Below are 22246 nucleotides of genomic sequence, written 5' to 3'. Positions count from 1 at the left end.
TTAAAAAATAAAATATACAGAATTGCACAATATTATACAAATAAATAATATATAAGGGGGGCCCTAATTACAAAAATTAGAAACCCAGTCGTCGGAGAGACAAAGCAACCGACCTATACTCACGACGATCAGGTACTTATTCCGGTACATGTACATACACACACCCGATATGTATCTATACCTTCTAAAGTTCATTCATGTTTTGTACTATATTCCAGTGCAAATTTATATCAATTTTGTTATTCAGATGTTATATTGACGATTTAGTGCAATTACAAAGTGAATTTGTTGAATTTCATTCATTAGAGGCGTTTGATTAGCTAGATTTTAGCTTCATTTTATGTGTGTTCAAGGCATCACCTAATTCGAAAATTTTGCAATTACCGGTAATGATTTGTTGTTTATCTTTCGGAACTATATTCATGACTCGTATATAGTAATTTATGGTAATTTACGTAGAGTGCTTGCGAAAAAGTAAAGTAGAATATAAGAAGAAGCTGCAATTGGTGTTACTTCATCTGTGTTTGTTTAATAAATGAGTAATTGCGCTTGAAAGTAGAATATAAGAAGAAGCTGCAATTGGAATTACTTCATCCGTGTTTAATGGACGAGTAATTGCGCTTGATGTTGTTGAACAGCTAATTGAGCATATGTGTTAATTGTTATGATTAGTATTGGCAATTGATAGTGTTCGGCCGGATTTTATAGTATTCACTATCTGCTCCGCATCCATTATACTGGCGGCTGTTGATATAGTGTACTGCGTAGATGCGGGATGGGTATTATCCATCAGCTCACCATAAATATAAATTATATTATTTTTTAGTATTTTTATCTCTGTAAAATATTTTTGTCGGCATAAAAAATAAATGTTTTCAATTAGCACTTTACAATCTTATATTTTTTAATAGATAAAATTTAGCGAATAAAATAGTATAGATTGCAATTTTGTAATAAAATTATTAAGTATAAATATGTAAAATATATGTCTATATATTTTTGTTGAGCGGTGCGGATTGATTTGTAAAAGAACATGTATCGTGTGCTTCTGTTCATACTGTTTTGCTTTGCTGACATCAACATATATATTTTTAAGATTAATCATTTAGTCGGCGCCGACTTTATGTTTTGTGAAGATTATTATTAAATTCTTATCATTAGTACTCTTGACTTGAGGAATTTGTGAAGTTGGTGTCTGCTTGTACATTTCAGTTCATGTCATGGTCCAAAATTATGAGCTATTTTTTAAGGAAGAGATGAATTTCAAATGGTTTAGATTGTTTTTTTCTGGTACAGATTAATTAAAAGAAATCTAAATGCACACCAACCCATGTCCGTGTTGGGGTGCAGGTCAATCACAAAAAAAAATAATTGCACACCAATCCATGCCCCTGTTGGGGTGTGAAAGATCCTCACCAAGAGAGGGGTGTCCTCAAGGTTAAAAATTTATGAAATAGATAAACATTACATATTGAAAAGTGCAGTAAAATTCGGGAGGCTGCCACGACCATTGTGGGGACCAAAAGTAGATTGACCTCTAAACAGCGGACTTAAGTTCCATTTCTCAATAAAAATATACAGATCGTGCAATACAATATAACATAAAAATATGTTTTAAAGGGACCCTAATTAGAAAAACTAGAAATCTAGTCGTCTGAGAGGCAAAGCAGGCGACCTATTACTTACAATCAGGTACTTATTCCGTACATGTACAGACACAACCTGTATATCTATATATTTCTGAAGGTTATTCATGTTTTACACTATATTGCAGTATGAATTTATATCCACTTTGCTATTCGCATATGTGTATATTGACGATTTAGTGCGTGTACAAAGTGAATATGTTGAATTTTCAGTCATTAGAGGTGTTTTATTAGCCAGATTTTTAGCAAATTTTATGCGTGATTTGTATATACACAGAAGTCGCCATAGAGTTGGAGAGTTTTGGGATTACAGTATTGGTAATTATCTGTTGTTTATTTTTGGGAATTATGTTTAGGACGGGTAATTGAATTATATGCAGAGTAGCTTGCAAAAAAGGTAAAGTAGAATATAAGAAGCTGTAATTAGACTTACTTTAGCCATGTTTAATAATTGTGTAATTCGCAAGTTATTATTGTATTATTTTAATATTTAGATCTAACGGTTCTGATCATTTGATCAACAAGATCTGACGATCGTGAAAGTGGATAACCAAAATGGAGGTTAAACCAAATTATACCCTATTTCTGTTATTATAGTTTAGTATAAATATATGATTGACACTTTTGTGTACATCTTATTATTGAGCATAAGTAACTCTCGAAATAGCTAGTGAATGTAAGACTGTAGGTGAATGGGGTCATTAATTTCATAATGAAATAGGATCCACACAAGGAAATTCACATATCTCCGTCTGATCTTTTTACTCAAGTTTCTTTTTGGTGCTTTGATTTAAGATTTTCATTTACTTCACATTAAATTCAATAGATATTTTCGTAGTTATTTCCTTTTTCTTTTCATTAATATTGAAACCAATGATGATGTGTGTAACTCATCATCTTTATAGTACTAGGCTTACTTATTTAGCTTTCTTCCTTGACAAGGTTTTCTTCCGTTATATCAGTTTGTTATATGTTTTCGCCTTTTCGATATAGTATATTTTTAAAATCTTATTCTTGCCTTTAAGAGGACCAAGGCTAGTTACAAAATATAAGTTTGAAATATTTTTTCATTCGGTTACAAATCCAAAACAAACCGGAACTCGAGCTTCAAGAATGAGTTTCATTGAGGTTCAAGTCTCTTTAGAAGTTTGAATTCGGATTTGGTTTTCCTCAAATATTAATCTTACCAACCCTTTGTCATTCCTAAACGCGAGAGACCACTGTAAGTTATGTATTATTGATTTTGTCTTTAAATATAGAATTTGACTTTTATTTTAGTTGTGATGTATTTTTGAAAAGTTTAATTCATAAACTTCACCCATCACAAATAAACCCCTATGAAGTTATAAAAATGGTCTTGAAATAAAGAATATATACAAATCTAATAAAAATTTTTTTAAAAAATTAGATAATTTTGTATGTGAATTAATTAATTATAAATTAATACATTATTTCTGCATGATAAATATGTAGTTGAACATTTTATTCACCTACTTAATGTCTTTACGCCTTGACTATGGGTGAATTAAGTATATCCACTACAGTAATTGAATTGGGAAGGAACCATTGCTCATAGGACTTCTGAACTTTGGAATGAAAAATTTGTACCCCGTATAAGAGAACAATATCAATTCAATTTTAGTTAGTGTACGAAAAGAATGAGCAATTACTGCCTCTGCAGAATTTAAACCTTTAATTTAATTGAGTAAAATCCTACTTATACAAAAGGAAAATTCTTAATGGTGCCCTTTTGTTTCTGGATTTTTTAAATGGTGTCATCCGCAAGTCAAAAGCACGAAATGACATCGCTTGAAAAAGCCAAAAACACAGGGTACTATTGAGAATTTCCCGTAACAAATATAGTCTACTCAATATCTATCTAATCATCGACTGAATTTCCCGTAACACATATAGTCTACTCAATATCTATATAATCATCGACTTGAATTGATGAAGCTTTTATTAGAATATACATCTAAATTTATGTAACTAGTACGATTCAACTCCCGATAATGTACAATCAAATTGCTTCCATAACATGAAAATTTGTAGATTTTTTAATTAAGTTGCTCTAATTTCTAATTCACTTAAGAACTTACATGGAGAAATACAATTATCACGTTTGATCTTGTTTATTGAAAGTTGTAGTGTATTATCTTAATGATGTTATTTTATTTATCTTAGTTACCCAAACTCTTCATTTTGCTTCGAGTACCCGTGTCGGACACTCGACACTCGGACATGGGTATGGCACTTGGACACTTATTTTAGGCCAAAAACATGTAAATTTTTCTGAATATTGCCGAGTCCGACACTTGGATACGAACCCGTGTCCGACACCCATACCTGAGTCCGGGTAACATAGTTATTTATAGTTAATACTGTTATCGTAGTATCAGCTTGTGATGGGAGTTAAAGGAGGTTTTAAACACGGTTTTCTTCATCTTCCTATATTGAGTTGCATATGTGTTTTATGCTTTGTCAAAGTGATGCAAAAAATTTCCTTATCTTTAGGATTATAACTTTAAATGATCTTATAGCAGGTTTTAGGACTTGGATTTCTTTTGAAATTCCGGATGTGGTCAAAAGACATGTTTATAAATCTTAAAGAATTTGGATTAGGATTTAAATTTGAAATCCAAAATATCCAAATACTAGTATAAATTTAATAACTTGAAATAACAACTCGATTCATGTCATTTGAAATATATCTTGTTAAATCATGTTCCCAAACACAATCATTTGCTCTTCCATCATTGTTAAAAGCAAGAAATCATTTGGAAAAAATGTTAAAGTTGTATTTTGCAGGCTTTGGTTACTTCCTTGGGAAAGGGTTGAATAGGAGTTCACCTGCTGACCTTGTCTAGAAAGAATGCCAGGCATACCTCTCTCTAATGACCCTCTGTATGTCCTCTCTCATTTAAGCTATTGCATTTTTTTTTATTGGTAAGTTAAATTAGTTTGTTTCCATTTTCCATCAGGCCCCTTACCCATACCCGCTTCCGTTGAGATCCCAACCTCAGCTTAGATCCTGGCTACACCACTAGTTTCATTAGTTAATTCCCTAAGCAAGCCATAATGAGTTAATTAGTTATCATTTATCAACCATAACAATTGTGTATTGTTTTTCTAGCTAAAGCAGGATAGGAGGATCATGAACTTACTTGTGTAAGGGATCCTTTATCTTCTTGTGGGTTAAATTGATCCATGGGGTGGAGGATTTTAATATGTTACTTAAGCTCTGATTTCACCTATCAAATTTTGCAGCTTATTTTCGAATTTCATCTACTTGTCAAACATATATGTATTAATGGTTTCAAGATTTCTTTAATATGTAAAATTATCTTTATCTGTCACCTAAACATTTGTTTCTAGCTTCAACTCACATGTCTTAAATTTATAATACCCAGACCATGAGAAAATTGGTAAAAATGATGCACCTATTTTTTAGTGGAATTTTCATTTTTGAATCTCAGTGATGATATATTAAGTATCTTGCATCTTTGTGAACAATTGCAGTCACCCTAGAGGTGTAGATCAAATGTATCGTGATGATTCTCATGCGCATTTGTCCGAGGAAGATGAAATTGCAGCTGAACAGAGCTTCTCAATCTATTGCAAGCCTGTAGAGCTCTACAATATTTTGCAGCGACGTGCAATTGATAGGGTGACAAATCATAACACTTATGTTTAGTTACATTTCTTTCTACTTTTGAATTGAGATCAATCTTGTGTATGTAGCTATATATGTATAAAAAACATGTCACACAAGATGATAATGCGTTGGTTTGATGAATAAGGACACTTTTCGTGACCATGTAAAAGTCGTTGGTGCATCTTCTACAGTTTCTGCACTGCACTGAAAATTTGAAAGGTTATATTTGCTAATGCTTATATATATAGGTCTAAACCCTTGGTAGTGCTTGCAAAAGCTTTCTGAAAACTTAAGTTACATAATATGACATTATGAGTATTAGTTTGTATTTTGAAAACCTTTCAGCTTTCACCTGAATATTATGTATAAATATTATATTGAAATCTTTAAAATGAACTTAGTGGGATATGTCATTTATGCTAGTCACTAGTGGTATATGTATCTTTAGTTAGCTTTCCTAGATTTTATTTTGATATACTCGTTACTTCTTCGTCTTTATAAAGATATGAACATATTGGTGATTTACTATGTCTGACTGAGAAACTGTCAGCTTTTTGGACATCTTACAAAATATAAAAGCATTTATGTAAACTGTTTTTCGTAGTTTTCATCATAACTTGCAAAATTTCAAGTTTTTCATTTACTGAAACGGTGGGTCTTCACGGAAATAGCTTGACAGGTCACTACTCACTATAGTAGTTTATACTAAAGATGTGCGTATCATCATTATTCTGGAGCTGGTGTAGAACACATTTTCATCTTTTCCATTGAACTAAATAATTTTTATGATTTTCAGTCTTTATCATATTATATTTCTAACATAATTATATTCTAAGCAGCCTTATTTTCTTCAACGGTGCTTACACTACAAGAAACAGGTGAAGGACAAAAAGAAGTAAGTGTTTCTGATTTTAATATAATGGTATTCTTGCTTAGAAGGAAACTCAAGGAAATTTCTTTTGCAATTATAAAGGTTCTCTGAGCATGTCTCAAAATTGTTTATGTTAGTGATAATAAAACATCACTTTTTGAGCGTGTTTGGTGGCAAAAGGATTATGTTTCTGCTGTTTTTTACTAATTTATTTTTTAAAAAAATATGGAGCATCATGAAAGGTAATAAGTATTGGTGCAGCCCATCATCACATAATTGCAATTACATCAATATAAATATGTAAACAAAGACCCTAATGTCCGCTTAGTAGATGTGAGGAATAAAACAAACAATTGCCTCAAACTAGCTAAGAGATAGCATCATCATCATAGTTTGTCTGACTTCTCAAATTATTTTGAACCCTTGACAGCAAGAGAGCTGCATAGCTTTGTGGGATGAGGGTAGACAAGTTGTTTTACTGTATTAGTAAAATGGCAGATGCCAGAAGATACCTGACAAATTCCAATTAAGCATGCATCATGCATCAAATTTCTCTCTTGTAAATAATTAATTAGAGTTAACTATTCAGAGTTTGGGGATTCATGCTTTAAGAATACTATCGAGACCCAACTGCTATAATAGAAGTTCTATTCATGTACATTTGGTTTAAATTTGATTTTTGGTAAAATGCATATGTTTTAGGATAAGCATGAATATGCTTATAAACCGTGGGCATTCAGTCCTCTAACTTGTTTCATTTTTCTCATTTTGCAGAATTCAGATGACAATATGTCTTCCAGGAACGGCGAATGACAGAACTCATATTCTGTTTCCAGTTCACGTGCTGTTGGCAAGGGCAATTGGTAACGCTGCAGAGGTTATACCGAATATGCCGATAAAACCATAAAAAACTACATTGTTTTTATATTTGATGTATTACGTTTGTCTGATATAAAATTCCAACACAGCATTCTGCAGTTTATCACTTCAGTAAGGTATGTGTATTGACCAGCTATACAGGAGTGGAGGGGGGGAATCAATCTGTTGTAAAATTTATTCTTCCTGAGATGAATAAGTTATCAGCGGAGATTGATTCTGGCAAAATTTGTATCTTGTTCATCAGCTGTGGTACGTAACAGAACGTATAACATTCATCTAAAAGGATTAAATTGATATTTTTGGTTGTCCTTTTTAATTCTGAGAACTTATTTTGTTACTTTTACAGCTGAACGTTCGAGTTCTAAATTTCAAGATGATCTTACAAAGAATGTTTACCAGACATCTAGTCCATGTAAGATGAACTCTCTTTGGTGCTTGACTATTTTTAGTGAATTGGTCGGTGCTGATGATTTTGATATGTAAAACCGCATTAAACTAGTATAAGACAAGGACCTCTCCCTTTCAAAAGAAATAGTATGTGTGAGCCAGTTCATCTTTTTTTTACTGTTGAACTAAATCATCTGCAATTTTAGTTAATTGGCCCTTACCCCTACTTCATTTATATATGAAGGTTCAGTTCTTTTAAATGTACATATGCATCTATCATTCTGTCTAGATTCAGCATGTTTGGGACTTCCACAGTGTTTGATTCTGAATTGAACAAGAGGCAGAAAAAGCGATGATTGAATGTTTTGAATTGGTGTGGTAAAGATAAAGCGATGTTCCGGAAATCCAGATTGGGAATAAACAGTACTTAATAAATGAAGATAGAACATAGTTGTCTCCAAAATACCGTAGGGGTTGAATATAGCTAGTGAAGGTTCCTCATTAGACTGGTTAGTTTTCACGCCACATTTCAGGTGTTGTCCCTTCTTCGATTTGCCATTAATGTGTTACCTTCTCAATAGGTTGAAAAAGGCACATAGATGTCGGTTTTTCTGATGATATGTGAATTTTGAACCCCTGAACATCATAAATGACCGGTTAAGAATCCCTTCTGCCAGTCCTATTTACCGTTACCACATTCTAGCAGTGTTTAAATATACTTTTTCTATGATGATATGTGGAGTGCAGAGCAGAGCTTTTCTTCATATCTTATATAAGTTGTTTGTGTCATACAGTATATACCGGAGGTTCTGCCTTAGTTGGAAAGATCTCACTGACGATGCTACAGTTGTCATGGGAGAAGTCCCCAAACTTGGTTTTGGGAGAAAAAGTCGAATTTTTTACAACTGTGCAGATGAGATCTTGTATTATGAAGGTATATCCTAGCGCTATGATATGAACATATCTGCTACACTCATTGTTCTTGTAAAGTTTGTTGACAGATTTAACATCTTCCCAATAATGTTATGATTTCTGATGGCATGGTTATTCTGGAACTGTAATGCATTAGTATTTTCTATCATCTTAAAAATGTTGAAAGTTAGGTTTCACTTAAAAATCGCCAGTACAGTATATAATAAAAGAGTTTTGCTACCGTTGCTAAAGGTTTTTTTAGTAGTTCCCTAGTTTTTTTTTGTGTTGAGTAGTGTGAATTCCATTTCATATGAGATCTGGAAGAGTGGGTGTGCTTTACTTCATTTAGAAGACTGAAAACACCTCTACAAAAAGTTACCATATAAAATGGCATGGTATTCTAATGATATGCTGGCTACCATAGCTTGTCTACTGCTTCACATACTAATGATGGTATCAACTGGAAACTTTGTTATATTTTCCTATATGTTGTCTTAATTATCTTTTGTTGGGTACATTCTTAATTTCTTATATTCATAAGTAAATTTTCTGAATTTTTTTTATTGTCCCTGGTAATCATTTTGAACCATTTCCCTTGTTTCCTGGGGCTATGTGATCATCATAAACTTGGAATCCTGTTCTCCATTGTTGTGAATAAACAAATAGTCATCAAGATAACTTTTAAAATTTTATTTCAGAAGACTAATCTAAGAAAGTGACTTAATGTTCTGACTAAACAAACAGGTGATTGCAGCTTAGTTCCCATACTGCAAATGACCTAAGCAGACTCTTGAAAAGAAAAGGACAAGTCCATGGATAGTTTTTCATGTAAAAGACCTGGATGAAATATATAGGTTTTTTCATATTAATGTAAAAGTTTATAAGGAAAGCTTCAATTTACATTGGTTACCTGTAATTAAGTATCTAACTGTTTCGATTACTTTTCACGTGACAAGCTATTATTTAGGTCTTTTCATTTTTTAGCCAGTGGAGCCTGGGGGAGTTTAAAAAGGAAAGCGCCAATTAACATTGGTCAAGTGTACTAGTCAAGTAGGTTGGTTAGATGTTATAGTTCCAGGTGGCAAGCTGAATACTAAGCATTGCAAGGATGGGGGCCTCTTAACTCCTGTGATGTCAGTATTTTAACACCTGATGGTAGCACTGATATCGTTGAGTGGATATTAGCTAGGACTTCATGTAATTTTCCAAGATGCTGGAAAACAATTATTCAGGAAAGAAGAGTGTTAATCTTGATTTGGCTTTAAAAAAGTGCACTTAAGAATGAGTAAGTGAGATTCATAGATTTGACATCTCAGTTTCTTAGGAAGAGATGGGTTGAAGCATGATTTATTTGAAAAACCAGTAAGGGTGTTAAGATCCAGATTTATCTTAATCCTTAGGTAGTTTTTGTCGAATAATTTTGACAGGTGAGAAGTACAAAAGTTTGTTCAAAGAGAAGTATTGCAGATGAGTGAGATATTTTAAGTATGGGTGAGAAAGCGCACACGCTAAAAAAAATGTATATAAAGTTTTTTCCTTTGTGACAGCTTAAAGCATCTAATCCTGCTGTAGCCATAAGCCCATTATCAGTTTACCTTTTGATTGTTCACTCATCAAGTAAAAAATGTTTTCCTAATTAATCCTTCTTAATTTTATCATACTTCAAAGTTATATATTCATGAGTATCTTGCTAATGACTCTCATAAATTTAATTTTGAATTTCTATGTGTTGTTTATTTTGGAGAAGTTGAGCAAAGATAAGTTTTATTGTCTCTTGTTCTGTCATTATTCATCATGCTAATCTTTTTAACCCCAATCTGCATGAGAAATATAATGTTTCAACACTTTTCAACCCTTTATGCATGAGTGATATTAAGTTATGGAAAAAGATTAAAATACTACTGTATTCGTTTCAGTGAACACCTGGTATTATAGAAGGACGGAGGCAGTTACGTTAATGTTCTGTTTTTGCTTCGTACAAAGTTTATATGTTGTCAACTTGCATATATGATTTTCTTCTATTTGACATGATTACTAAAGTATTTTTGATGTATTGATATCTCTTGAGGAAAACTATGATGTATGGTAGCATGTAACATCGCGTCAAGGTAGCTTGTATCATTATGTCAAGGATTCAAAATCTTGTTTGACAGAATGGATTTTTATAAATTTTATATTTCAAACTTATTTTTCAGCAAAATCATTGTTTAAGATAATTGAGAGTTCCATTGTATTTGTTTCTGATATTTTCCTACTTAATGTTAAAAAGAATAATTTTTGTTTCTAATATTTTTTCCTGCTTTTATTGTCATTTACAGCCAAGTTGTGTTGATAAAAAGGTCTGTATCTCATTTCAGAATTTCTCAAGTTCTGGAGTCGCTGTAAGCTTCATCTCTGTTCTGAGTAGAACTTGCACTTTTCCCATTATTAATTTCTGCGTATACGTGTACAAAATACTTATAATTTTAAGAATTGTAGAGCGCACCCCTGCAACTGCCAGTCAACATTTCAACAGAAGAAGTCGGGGCAAAAGATAAAAATCTTTACAATTCAAACTCATGCATTGACAATACCAACTCTGGGATTAGTAATTCCGTTAGGTAATGGTTTTTTTAATCTTGTAATGCTGTATTCCTTCTTGTATACATTTAATATTCATTGTGATACAGACATTGTGATGCAGAATGTTATTGTTATTGTTATTGTTATTGGTTCTCAGTAATATTTGTGGGTTCTTGCTTGTCTATTATTAGCTTAGCAGATATGTTTTTAAGTTTGATCCTGGTTTCTTCGGAGCAGTCGAATTCAGGCATTAAAGACTTATATCGAATATGAAAAATCCTGTTGTTTTGTGCTTGATCTTCCAGCTTATGTGTTGCCTCTACTTGTTTTCCTATTTTTTTAACTTTGATATAGTGAATAATTAATCTTCAGCGGTCTCTCTTGTCTAGGTTAAGGACTGGAAATGTTATATTCAACTACCGGTACTATAACAATATATTGCATAAAACTGAAGGTATATCAATCTTTCATTAGCTGGCTTGTATATATATTCCTGTTAGATTATCTATTTTATAGTAGGTGCAGAAAGTTATGCAGCCAATTTATACTCATGAATAGATGATTACTTTATACAAAAATTTTACATTACGTGTTTAGAAGAAAAATGTGTGTGATTTATTAGAGAATTTAGAAGGCAAAACTTGTTATAATTAGGGCAGAGTTTAGTGAAAGACCATTTGATGCTGGACAGCTTGTAGGAAGATGCAATTATTGCATAAATACCATATAAAGATCAGCTTGGGTGGATTAACCGCAGAAGGAATAAATTAAGATGGATAGGAACCTTAATACGAGACTGAAATTAGTATGTATATCAAAATCACTTTATATCTCAGCCAAGTCTAAAATGATACGTAGGGATTACAATATTATATGAGGAATGGAATCCTAAATTCATAACCTAATGAACTCTCTGGCCCAACACAAGTTTGCTTATTATTGCTAATGTACCACATATTAAATATACTACTAGCCCCTGAGACACTAATATATAGCATGTATAAAAATAATTTACTTTTGTTCCCCATCAGCCCCAGTGCCCCACATTTTGAATATACTACTAGCCCTACATATAAATACATATATGCTAACTTGTATACTTAAAATATAAAAAATTATTTAATAAAAAATGTCATTTTTTTGCTTCCTCATTATATTTAATATGACTTGTGAATCTGCCATAGGGTACTGTCTGTTTTAAATACCTACATCAATGTTCCCTAAGCTTTTTAGAGTACCATGATGTTGTGGCAACCTAGTGTGCTTATGGAATGCATTATAGCATATCTTGTGCTTCTTAACAAGAAGCGTGACAATGCATTTGCTAGATTGCAAATGTCTCTCGAGTAAAGCAATTTTGTTTCGAGCGAATATCAAATTGTTTGAGACTTCAAGATGTTTAATTGGTAATAATTTACATTGGTAAACGCCTCAAAGTAATTTAATTAAATCATATATTTGACGACTGTTTATAGAAAGTTCATATTCTTCCGTTAGATAGATGATTTGTCGAATTACCTAAAGCATAAGAGACATATATCTCCTGTGCAAGATTAGATGGGATGGAAAGTTATTTCATTCTGGTGTTTGATATAACTTCATGGGTAGAAGCTTCAGTGTATATATTAAGAACAGCACCCTTACTTTCTCAGCCGTCTCTCTAGTGGCAAGAACGGAACAACATGGTATATTTGCTTTCATACTGGAAGTACCTTGGTGTCTTGAGAGTTGAGGGCACTCTTATTATGATACATGATTTTACCAGTATCCATTCACCAATCATTATTTATTTATATTTAGTTAATGTAGAACTAAAGATGATTAAATCATTCCCCACACCAGTTCACCAAGCTGTTTGGAATGAATCCAAATACGTCATTACAATTTATCCCACTTGTGTGCCAAGCATACTAGTAGTTCATATTTAATTTTCACATATGTTTTTAACATGTTATCTGATAGTTCTCTGTTGTTATAACTATGGTCTGGTAGTGCTGCGGTGATTCAATCAAGAATAATGCCCTTTTTCGTTTTGACTAGTCAGTTGCTCTTAGTTTATCTATTGAATAGTTCCCTTCACCTCCTTATAGCCTCTGAAACGATTAACATGTTGCAGTATAAGTTTCATGTCCGGAGCGAGCGTTTGAACACAAATTTTCTTTTTGTTTAGTTACCATATATATTATAAAGTACTGGTTTTAATTCCCTTGAAATCTATCTCCCAGCCGGTTTCATCTAGCCATACTCGTATTTTATCACTACCTAATTTAAATTTGTCATTTTCAGTAACTGAAGATTTTTCATGTCCATTCTGCTTGGTCAAATGTGCAAGCTTCAAGGTAACCGTAAATTTAACTTATTGTACAAAAATGTGAAGAATTGGGGTGAATGGGCGACTCTTATCAACGTTTTAATTCGCTTTTCAGGGTCTGAAATATCACTTGCGCTTATCTCATGATCTGTTCTGCTTTGAATTCTGGGTTGGTAAATTAAAGAATTTGTAATAACATTTAGATAATTGTGTGATGTTCTTTTTCATCCAGTCTGTTTACTTTGGGCAGGTGAATGAAGAGTATCAGGCTGTGAATATATCTTTTGATATTGATAAATGGACATCTGAGGTTCGAATCACGATCTTTATATTGGGTATTCATATTGAAGTTTGACCTCAAATAATGCCTGATCAGTTATAGACTTTATATTCCTGTTTAATGACAGTGCATATTTTACACGGTTGGGAGTAGTATAAGCTTTGCTTGCTATTTCTGCATCTTTGCATCTATACATATATATCGGGTCTGTTTGGATGATTACCAATGGGGATTCTACACAGTTACTTTTGCTAATACTTATCCTCTATTATATTCATATCTAGATGTGATTTTTCTTCCTGACACATATTTAATTTTGTCACCTTCAGTGTGATGACATATTAGTTTTTTTTTTATCTTTTACATTGGAGGGTGATATTGTTCTTTCCTCTTGATGGTTTCAAACTGTTATGTGTTTTGAAAATTTGCTTTCTTAATTTTTTTCATCCAGATTGATGGTGATGCTCTAGATCCTAAGAGACAGACGTTTATCTTTTGGTAAGTAGTATGCTTTTACTGGGAATTGAATAGTTTCTGTAATATAAAATTTGATGTACTGGTGCTGCTGGTTGTGTGACCTGAACGTCGATGAGTTAAAATAGTTATTTTTTAAATGTTCAGTTATAAACCCCTAAGGCGCAGGGAACCAAAGTGCCTACTGCAGTATGCAAAGCACGTCCATCCCCTCATCCTAGATTCCAATTCTCCAGCAGCAATCCATGAAGATAGGGAGAAAAATGATGGTACAACTTCTCCCCAATGATTTTGTATTTTGCTGGCGGTAGTTGTGTTATTTATAAATTTTTACTTTAACTTGTTTGCTATCATTTCTAGTTATGTCTATAAATATGTATATGAACAAGTGACTTTTTATTTAATTGAATTTGAATATCAGTTTATGTTATCTGTACATGCCCAGAAAAGAAATGCATTTGTGTACCTAATCCATGTTCTTGGATGTAACAGCAAGCCTGGTCCATGTTCTTGGATGTAACAGCCAAGCCTGAACCAATGGGCAATGGGTCCCTATATTCCGTGTCGTTTGAAAAATAATCACGGGATTAATCTAAAATGCCCTGTGCCTGTGTACGCATTAGAATGAGTAGTAGAGTTGTGTTTATATGAGCATTAAATTTTGTTGGCCTGGTTAAGTCGTTAAATATCTAATAAGCATAAAAAGGAACGACGACTCCAAGACCTTTCTTGTACCTGCTTTTTGTTTTTTAAATAAATTGATAAGATAATTCTGATGTTAACAGCATGTTCTGTCTTCGCAGGTGTTGTCGAGTGGTTGGAATACAATACATCTAGCCCAAATGCAACAGGAGGTTCTAGTGCCTCTGCCTCAGCTCACTTGTATGCAGATCCAGAATGCATTCAGTCAGCTTCCGTTAGCAACACTGCACCTTCTGCCATGCTACAATCTGCAAAGACACGAAAGTTATCACTCGAGAGTTCTGATCTTAGAAAGTATGTTAAGCTGTTTCTCTGTCTACTATATATTTAACACTAGCAATGTAGGTCTATATATTAATGTAATGTATATAAATCTTAATAAAAATTAACATTGATAGCATTTAATATCAATATAACATAAATATATTTAGAACAAAAAAATTGTACTTTTTTAACTCGTTATATAATTGCTAAGTTCCTTTTTATAAAAAACCAAATTTAAGTTATTAAAATGTGGCCTGGGAAAGAACCATATCCATAATTGCCATACATATTATTACTATTTAATGTCTTATCTGTAAAAAACATTGTTCTTGGTATTAAATTTGGCCCAAATGACTAAACGCTCCAGATTTATAAAATTTAACCAGATACAATAGTACTATTTAAGATTAATTTTAAAAAAGCCTATGGTTTTAATATTTAATCTGGATCAAAACTTTTGATAATATATTATTGTAATTATAACTAATATTATTATTTTTATTAAAATATTAATATTATTATTATAATAATTATTATTATTATAACAAATTAGTGGGAAGCCGAGAGACAATCCGGGCCCCCACTCCTCTTACTATAGATTATAAAAAAACTGATCCTGGTAAAGATGTGAGCAGCAGATCGTGTCCCAATATCTTGAGCCAAGGAAAACTTTTCTATCCGTTTAAGGAAATAGCGTCCTTCTCTACCTCTCCCAATGAAGAGAAGGAGAAAGGGAGAAAACCATACCCCATAGCAGCACACTTAGCCTCATACTTGACATGTTTGCGTTGAGCAGCATGGCATCAATCAGCACCCAACCAGGCACAAAGTCGGTCATCCCAGTTTCTGTCAAGGGAGATGACCCAGTCAGATCAACACGCACATCAAACCCCCTATCCCAATAGTAGAGTAGCATGTCCTCTGGGCGTAGGGGTTTGTCCAGCCCGCCATACAACCCAATATCAACTTCCTTACCAGCTGAAATCCCTGACCAATAGCAGATGTCCGCAACGGTATCGCGCACAATATTATGTTGATGTTTAATACCAACAATACCAGCACACAACACAGCATGGCCTCCATAAATATACCCCTCAAAAACCCTGGAGCAAGCAGAAGATGGCTTCGAAACAGAATACAAGGGAATACCCGACCGGTAACATACAACACAACGATAAGTCTTACCATTCATAATCTGTCCCAAGCCTGAAATTGGGACGGCCCGAAGCCAATCAGGATTTCGGTCTCCCTGTTGAGATTTTCACAAGGCCATCTGCCATGGAGATAAGTAAAATGTGGATTCTGCAGTGTTATAATTATTTTTTTGAATCCATGTTATTATTATTATTGTTATTATTATTATTATTAATTATTATTAATATTATTATTGTTGTTGTTATTATTATTATTATTATCATTATTATTATTATTATTTGAATCCGTGTTTTTGTTTTTACCCGGTTTAAAGAGTTCATAATTCTGCAGTATATGGTCATGAATCTCATTTGTCTATAGATCTGGTTTTTATAGCTTTTGTTCCTTTACTGTGAATACTGTTACATACAAAGTTTGTGCATTGTCAGCTCATATATAAATTTTAAGTCTCTTTCCGCCTTACTTGTCTCTGCTTGGTCATCATTTTCTTTGCCTCCGTTTGCCTCCGTTTGGGCAGAAGAATCGGAATATAATCCAGATTTAGGTGCTACTATAGGTTGATGATTAATTAAACCGTTTTACATCTTAGTTATTTTTAATAGACATTTAAACCCTTTTATGATTTTGAGATTTTTAAGGTCTGTTATTTTACTTTAGTAGACTCTTGTCAATGGCTTATATATCGTTTTTAGATTTTGTTTTTGTCAACAAGCTTCCACAGCTCTGTTTAGATTTGAGACTTGAATCTTTCTGTCACAGTCCAACAGAGTAACATCCTAGAAAAAGAATTGAAATTGTAGATTATAAGTAAAATAAGTGTATTATCTTTCTGTTGCGATCCAACAAAGTATCATCATAGAAAAAGATTATAACTGTTTTCTGAGGGGTACTGATAAGTTGCTAACTGGTCAAACATCCTTTTGGATATATTATCCATCCGCACATAAGAATGTTTATATTTATTAATTTTATAACGGCCTGTAATGTATTTGTTTTACTTTCATTCAGTCGAACACTACTGCAGAAGAGGCAGTTTTTCCATTCGCATCGTGCCCAGGTACAATCTTACGTCCTACTACTGGTGTATTATAAATTTCTTTCCCTTAATTTTTTTGTGTGTGCATTTCTGGATTTATCACTGCATTAGATAGCTTGTGTAGTGCCACTCCATCGAAGGGTTAGGGTAAGGATTGAATTTTTGTGATATTGAATTGCATATCTCCATTTGTAACTTTTATGATACTTAAATTGTATATCACCATTCGTAACATATCGTATCTATGTTAAATATTATTGGAATACAATGATAATATACACTATGTTTGTAAGTAAAGTTGTCCTTTACTTTTCTAGACATGTATAAGACAGAGTAGCTATTAGTAGCATTGTATTAACCTTTTTAGCTTTGATGATAAATTTCTCTGACATTCGTTTTCGTCTAGTAATGAAATCTATACTGTCATGTTGAATATAACCACATGCTAAAGTTTAACTAAAGGTTATCAAGTGGACAGTAATTCATGAGTCATTTGGATGTACCAAACTGCTTAGCAAGCTCCACTCTTGCTGTTATAGCTTTTTCAGCTTTGCAATATTTCTCTGCGATGCTTCCCCTAATATTCAGTGTGCAAATCTTTTTGTAAATCTCGTGTTTGTGATATTATGGTATAAAACTTTAAGAATTAGCGAGACGGTACATGCAGCCATATTAATGTTACAACATTTACTCATTATGCATTTAGCCAATGGAGGTGGAGCAAGTCTTTTCAGATCGGGACAGTGAGGATGAAGTCGATGATGATGTTGCAGATTTCGAAGATCGAAGGGTATGTTTGAACCTCTGTGATACTAAGATTAATTTAGAAGTGTGTAAGGTAATCTGGTGCCTTGATAGCGGTCATAGTTTGTGAGAATAGTGACGAACTTTTTCATTTTTATTTTCATTTGCTTTGAACTGTCATGTGATATCTGCTGCAGGGTAAACCACCACCATCTTCTGTCATACCTTAGTAGATTAAAACTTAAATATGCTGTGAAAGAATAAGATCCACACTCCTATTACTATAATTTCTTTGAAGATTGTCAAATAACTCATTCTTTGAAGCATGTGCAGAAATTTTAGTCTGACAAAATACAGAAGGGAATTGGAAAATTGGTTTAGTGTAACTAGACTAGTCTTGATAATGCATCGAAGTTCAGTGATAGAATGCAAAGAACCATATATCCAAAAATTCTATATCAAAGCTAGATCAGTACCTGCAGGATTTGTACTTTATTGTAATATCTGATGTGTCGAATGTGTATGGTTCTTCTTGTTGAATTATATATGTACATGGAAGACATTCACATTAACTACCTTATACTTTGAGGTGTTTGTTATTACTTATTTGAAGACCTTTGACTCTGTGCCACACCGTTCTTTCAAATGACTTACTAATGGTTCTGAAATAATGAGATTCTTTTTAGTCTTCAAAATAGTTAAAAGAAAAATATTGCTACTTTAATTGCCATTGCCAATCACTAGCAGCACCTCCTATCATAGTTATTAAGGTGTCATACCGGTGCACACTCGAGGTGTCATTATCTAGGTTCTTCTCATACAGCAACATTGTGTACACCACAGGGTCGCCATGGGGGGGGGGTGTTTCATACTGGGATTGTACAACAAAGACACTTTTTTTACTTGTTTACTATACTCTTCCGTTGTATTCCTAAATACATGTAAATAGTAATTAACTAGGTATCTAATTAGTAATTGTGTCATAAGGTATAATCACTTAATACTTGATAATTTAGTTATGTGATTCAATATAGATCGAGTGATATTACATAACTAGCGTGTAACATGTACCGATATGAATTGTATTCACCCTTTATATTTCAGCTATGCATAGTAATCTATGTTTTAATTATTTGTTTATTAGAAAATTTAGAACTATTAAATAACATATCAAAATGAATACTTAATGTTGTTTATACCTTTTTTAGAAAAATAAATTGGTGTTCAGATATAAAGTGAAAGCTTAAACAAGGAATTTGGTCCAAATGACATGCAATAATATGTTGTCTGTTGTACATCTTTTAAATGTCGTGGTGCGATATGGGCATCGTTCCAGGAGAATATTGATATTTACACCACTGTAATAACCTTGCCTTGTATACCCTAAACAATAGTGTTGGCTGTAGTTATATCAATCCATATTAATATTCTGTTAATTAGCAGATGCTCGATGATTTCGTGGATGTTACCAATGATGAGAAGAAAATGATGCATCTCTGGAATTCTTTTGTGAGAAAGCAAAGGTGAATTTTTTATTTAGAATTATCTTTAACCTTTACCTCTTGAATGTGCATGCTGCGGTATTTTTTAGGAACCAGTATTTTCAGTACAAAATTATCAAAAAGTGGATTTCAGTTTGTGTGTGTGTGTGTGTTTAGTTTTGCTATCTCACATAAATTGGTCATATCTATGTCAGCGTTGTGGCAGATGGCCATGTTCCTTGGGCTTGCGAAGCATTTTCGAACTTTCATGGACTGGACCTTGTCCAGGCACCAGCTGTACTTCGGTAATTTGCTTCTTTTTTTTCTAAAACAATTTGGGATTAGACAGAAACAACCTAAGGAAATCTCTTGTTTGCTTTGTGGCTGTATTTCTCTACTTCATTTCCGAATACTCAAATATAGCTACAACCTCAGTTTTTATAAAATAATTATTTTGAGCAGATAATATCTTATTAGACCTAACGTTCCTGACAAAAAAATTACTTAGACCCAAATAAGGTCTTGACTTGGCAATTAATATTTTAGACCCAGCAAGTAACAACTTGATACGATCTGGACTTTGCAATTTTGTTAGCCAATGCTGTTTCTGCTGATAGCATTTAATTGTTCTGCCATTGTAAGTATTTTAGTACTGTGGAAAATAATCTGATAAACGAGTGGGAAGGGAGATGGATCACTATTCTTGAGTTCTATAAAAAAAAGTGTGTTTTGAAGACCCAGTTTTTCAAAATTGAAGTACTGGTTAGGTTATTTTAAGCTTTTGTGGATGTTCAAACCTGTTGGAGCATCTGATTGATCATTATATATTACATTGCGAGATCCATACAACCTGGCAGACCCAAATCTTAAATCTTGTTAGATGTCCTACATGTTAGGAGTTGTTCCACGTCATTTGGGAGGGGGGAGATTGCTAGTTATAAGCACCACCAGTTAACTCCATTAGTATGAGGCTTTTTGGGACGTGTCCAAAAACAAATATGTGCGGGCTCGGCCTAGAGCGGATAATATTATAGTAGTGTGGAGTTAAGGCCTGCTTAGCAATCCCAACTACAAACTTTAAAGAGTAATATTGTTAACCCCACACTTATTGTACTGGAAAGCTAGCCATTGGGCTAATTTCTAGGAGGTCTCCTAGGATATCAGATTATTTTGTCGTATGCCCATCTTGAAAGTCGACTTGGGCATGAAAAGTTGATCACTAGAACCCATATTAGGCAATAATCATGAAGAGTTGATCACGAACCACATATTAGGCAATAATCAACCTTTGTGCCCCAGGACTGGAAGTAGATACTTCTGAGTAATCTAATCTCTGCTATTATCTTATGTGACCATATAAAAGCTTAAGTTTTCTCATGGGCTAAACTTCAGATTATCATTTTTTCAAAGTAATTCTCTTCTGCTTTGATTTTTTAGGAGCCGGCAAGAATTCATTTATTATATTTGGAATGTAATTCTCTTCTAGCTCCAGTTTTAAAATATTTCAGATCAAGAACGAGTACTTTTTTCAGTAAAAAGGTGCGAGTTTTCTAACGATATTTTAGCAGGTGTTGGAGATTATTCATGATCAAACTGTGGAATCATGGCCTTTTGGATGCACGCATGATGAACAAATGTAATATGATACTAGAAGAAAGTCAGAACCAGGATGCAGAGCCTATGAATCTAATCTAATTTATCCGCGAAAAGCCATTCATGGCACTGAAGTTGTAATACATTTACCAAATTACAGGTCTGTATTCAGGAATTAGTAGAATATTTACAACATAAAGCAACAGTAAAGTCAGAGATTATGTATAGGATCCAAAGACAGTATTTCACCCCGAATTTTTCAAATGAAGCAGTCGCCATTAATAATTATAACCCCAGATACGGGAGTGGTGAAGTTATAAACTGTAATTAGGTTATGGAATACTTCATCGGAAATTGATGGAGTTGGTGAAGTTTTTTCCCAATAATCGGAATAATAGAATAACTCTTTTTTTTTTCTTAATGAAAAGAACAATAACGTTTGATTTTGTTGATCTTAAAACTTGTCTGGGTCCAAGACAATGCACGCCCACTTGACCAGGTTGGCATGAACCGATCCATGAGAATGGGGCCATAAAGAACGATGGCAGCTACCTGGAATTGGTTTTAGCACGCAACTTGATCTTTGATGACAATTGTCAAGTTGCAGTGGGTCTTTTTTATGTTAAAACACATCCTGATGGTTAAGAGTTTTAAGTTTACATACTTGTATTTCATTGAAACTTCTTGTTTTTCAAAAAAAAAACAAAAGAAATAAATGAAAAGGGACATACGAGTGCAATCAAGTGCATAAAAAAGGAAATAATATTGCAAATATACCTTAGGTTTTTAAGATCATCATTTTTCGGATCTAAACGGTAATTCAACAACTTGGTGCATATTAGTCTTTCAAACTCTTCTTTTTTGCTGATTTTTTTTATTTCAACCTAAATATGGGTGCATAAATTTAAGAGGTTTATAGAAAGCTACTTTATTTTTGTAGTTTTTTTTTTTGCAGAAGTATTACCTTTTAAGTTTTTATTTACAAAAATACAATTTTCCATTTTTTTTTTGCAAAATATGATTTTTTATTATTATTTTTTTTGCAAAAATGTGAAATTTTTATCTTTTTTCCCAATTTTTTTTAAAAAAATTAGTTAAATCGCAAACGAATTTAGAAAAGTAATATTTTGGTAATTTTTCTAAATTTAATTTCACTCTCTATCATTGAAAGTAAAATATAGGTTAACAAAGAGAACTCCATTTAAACTTTGTTTAATTCGTCTTCTTACTGTTACAAATTACTCCCTCCGTCCTAGATTATTTTGTTTTGTTTGATATTTTTATGTTCAAATTG

At 32.9% G+C, this 22246-nt stretch overlaps 1 protein-coding gene across 2 annotated transcripts; it reads left to right on the top strand.

Annotated features, from left to right (window-relative positions):
- The first annotated feature begins 7 nt into the window (after nt 1–7).
- On the top strand, nt 8–21248 carry LOC141720806 (polycomb group protein EMBRYONIC FLOWER 2). 2 transcript variants are annotated; one of them, XM_074523442.1, is made up of 22 exons: nt 8–132; nt 4455–4550; nt 5166–5313; nt 6141–6196; nt 6947–7049; nt 7141–7300; nt 7398–7463; nt 8233–8372; nt 10669–10731; nt 10829–10950; nt 11302–11366; nt 13199–13251; nt 13339–13392; nt 13474–13533; nt 13955–14001; nt 14125–14246; nt 14781–14973; nt 17107–17155; nt 17841–17924; nt 19322–19401; nt 19575–19664; nt 20928–21248. In XM_074523442.1, the coding sequence occupies exons 2-22, from the start codon at nt 4519–4521 to the stop codon at nt 21052–21054; spliced, it is 1914 nt and encodes a 637-aa protein (XP_074379543.1). In that variant the 5' UTR covers nt 8–132; nt 4455–4518; the 3' UTR covers nt 21055–21248. The 2 variants fall into 2 exon arrangements, with proteins under 2 accessions (XP_074379543.1, XP_074379544.1); XM_074523443.1 differs by having other exon boundaries at nt 101–132; nt 4442–4550.
- The last annotated feature ends 998 nt before the right edge of the window (nt 21249–22246 follow it).

Source organism: Apium graveolens, chromosome 4, assembly GCF_009905375.1.
Source record: "Apium graveolens cultivar Ventura chromosome 4, ASM990537v1, whole genome shotgun sequence".
In the NCBI taxonomy this organism is placed as follows: Eukaryota; Viridiplantae; Streptophyta; class Magnoliopsida; order Apiales; family Apiaceae; genus Apium; species Apium graveolens.
This window is presented reverse-complemented; position numbering and strand designations above follow the sequence as displayed.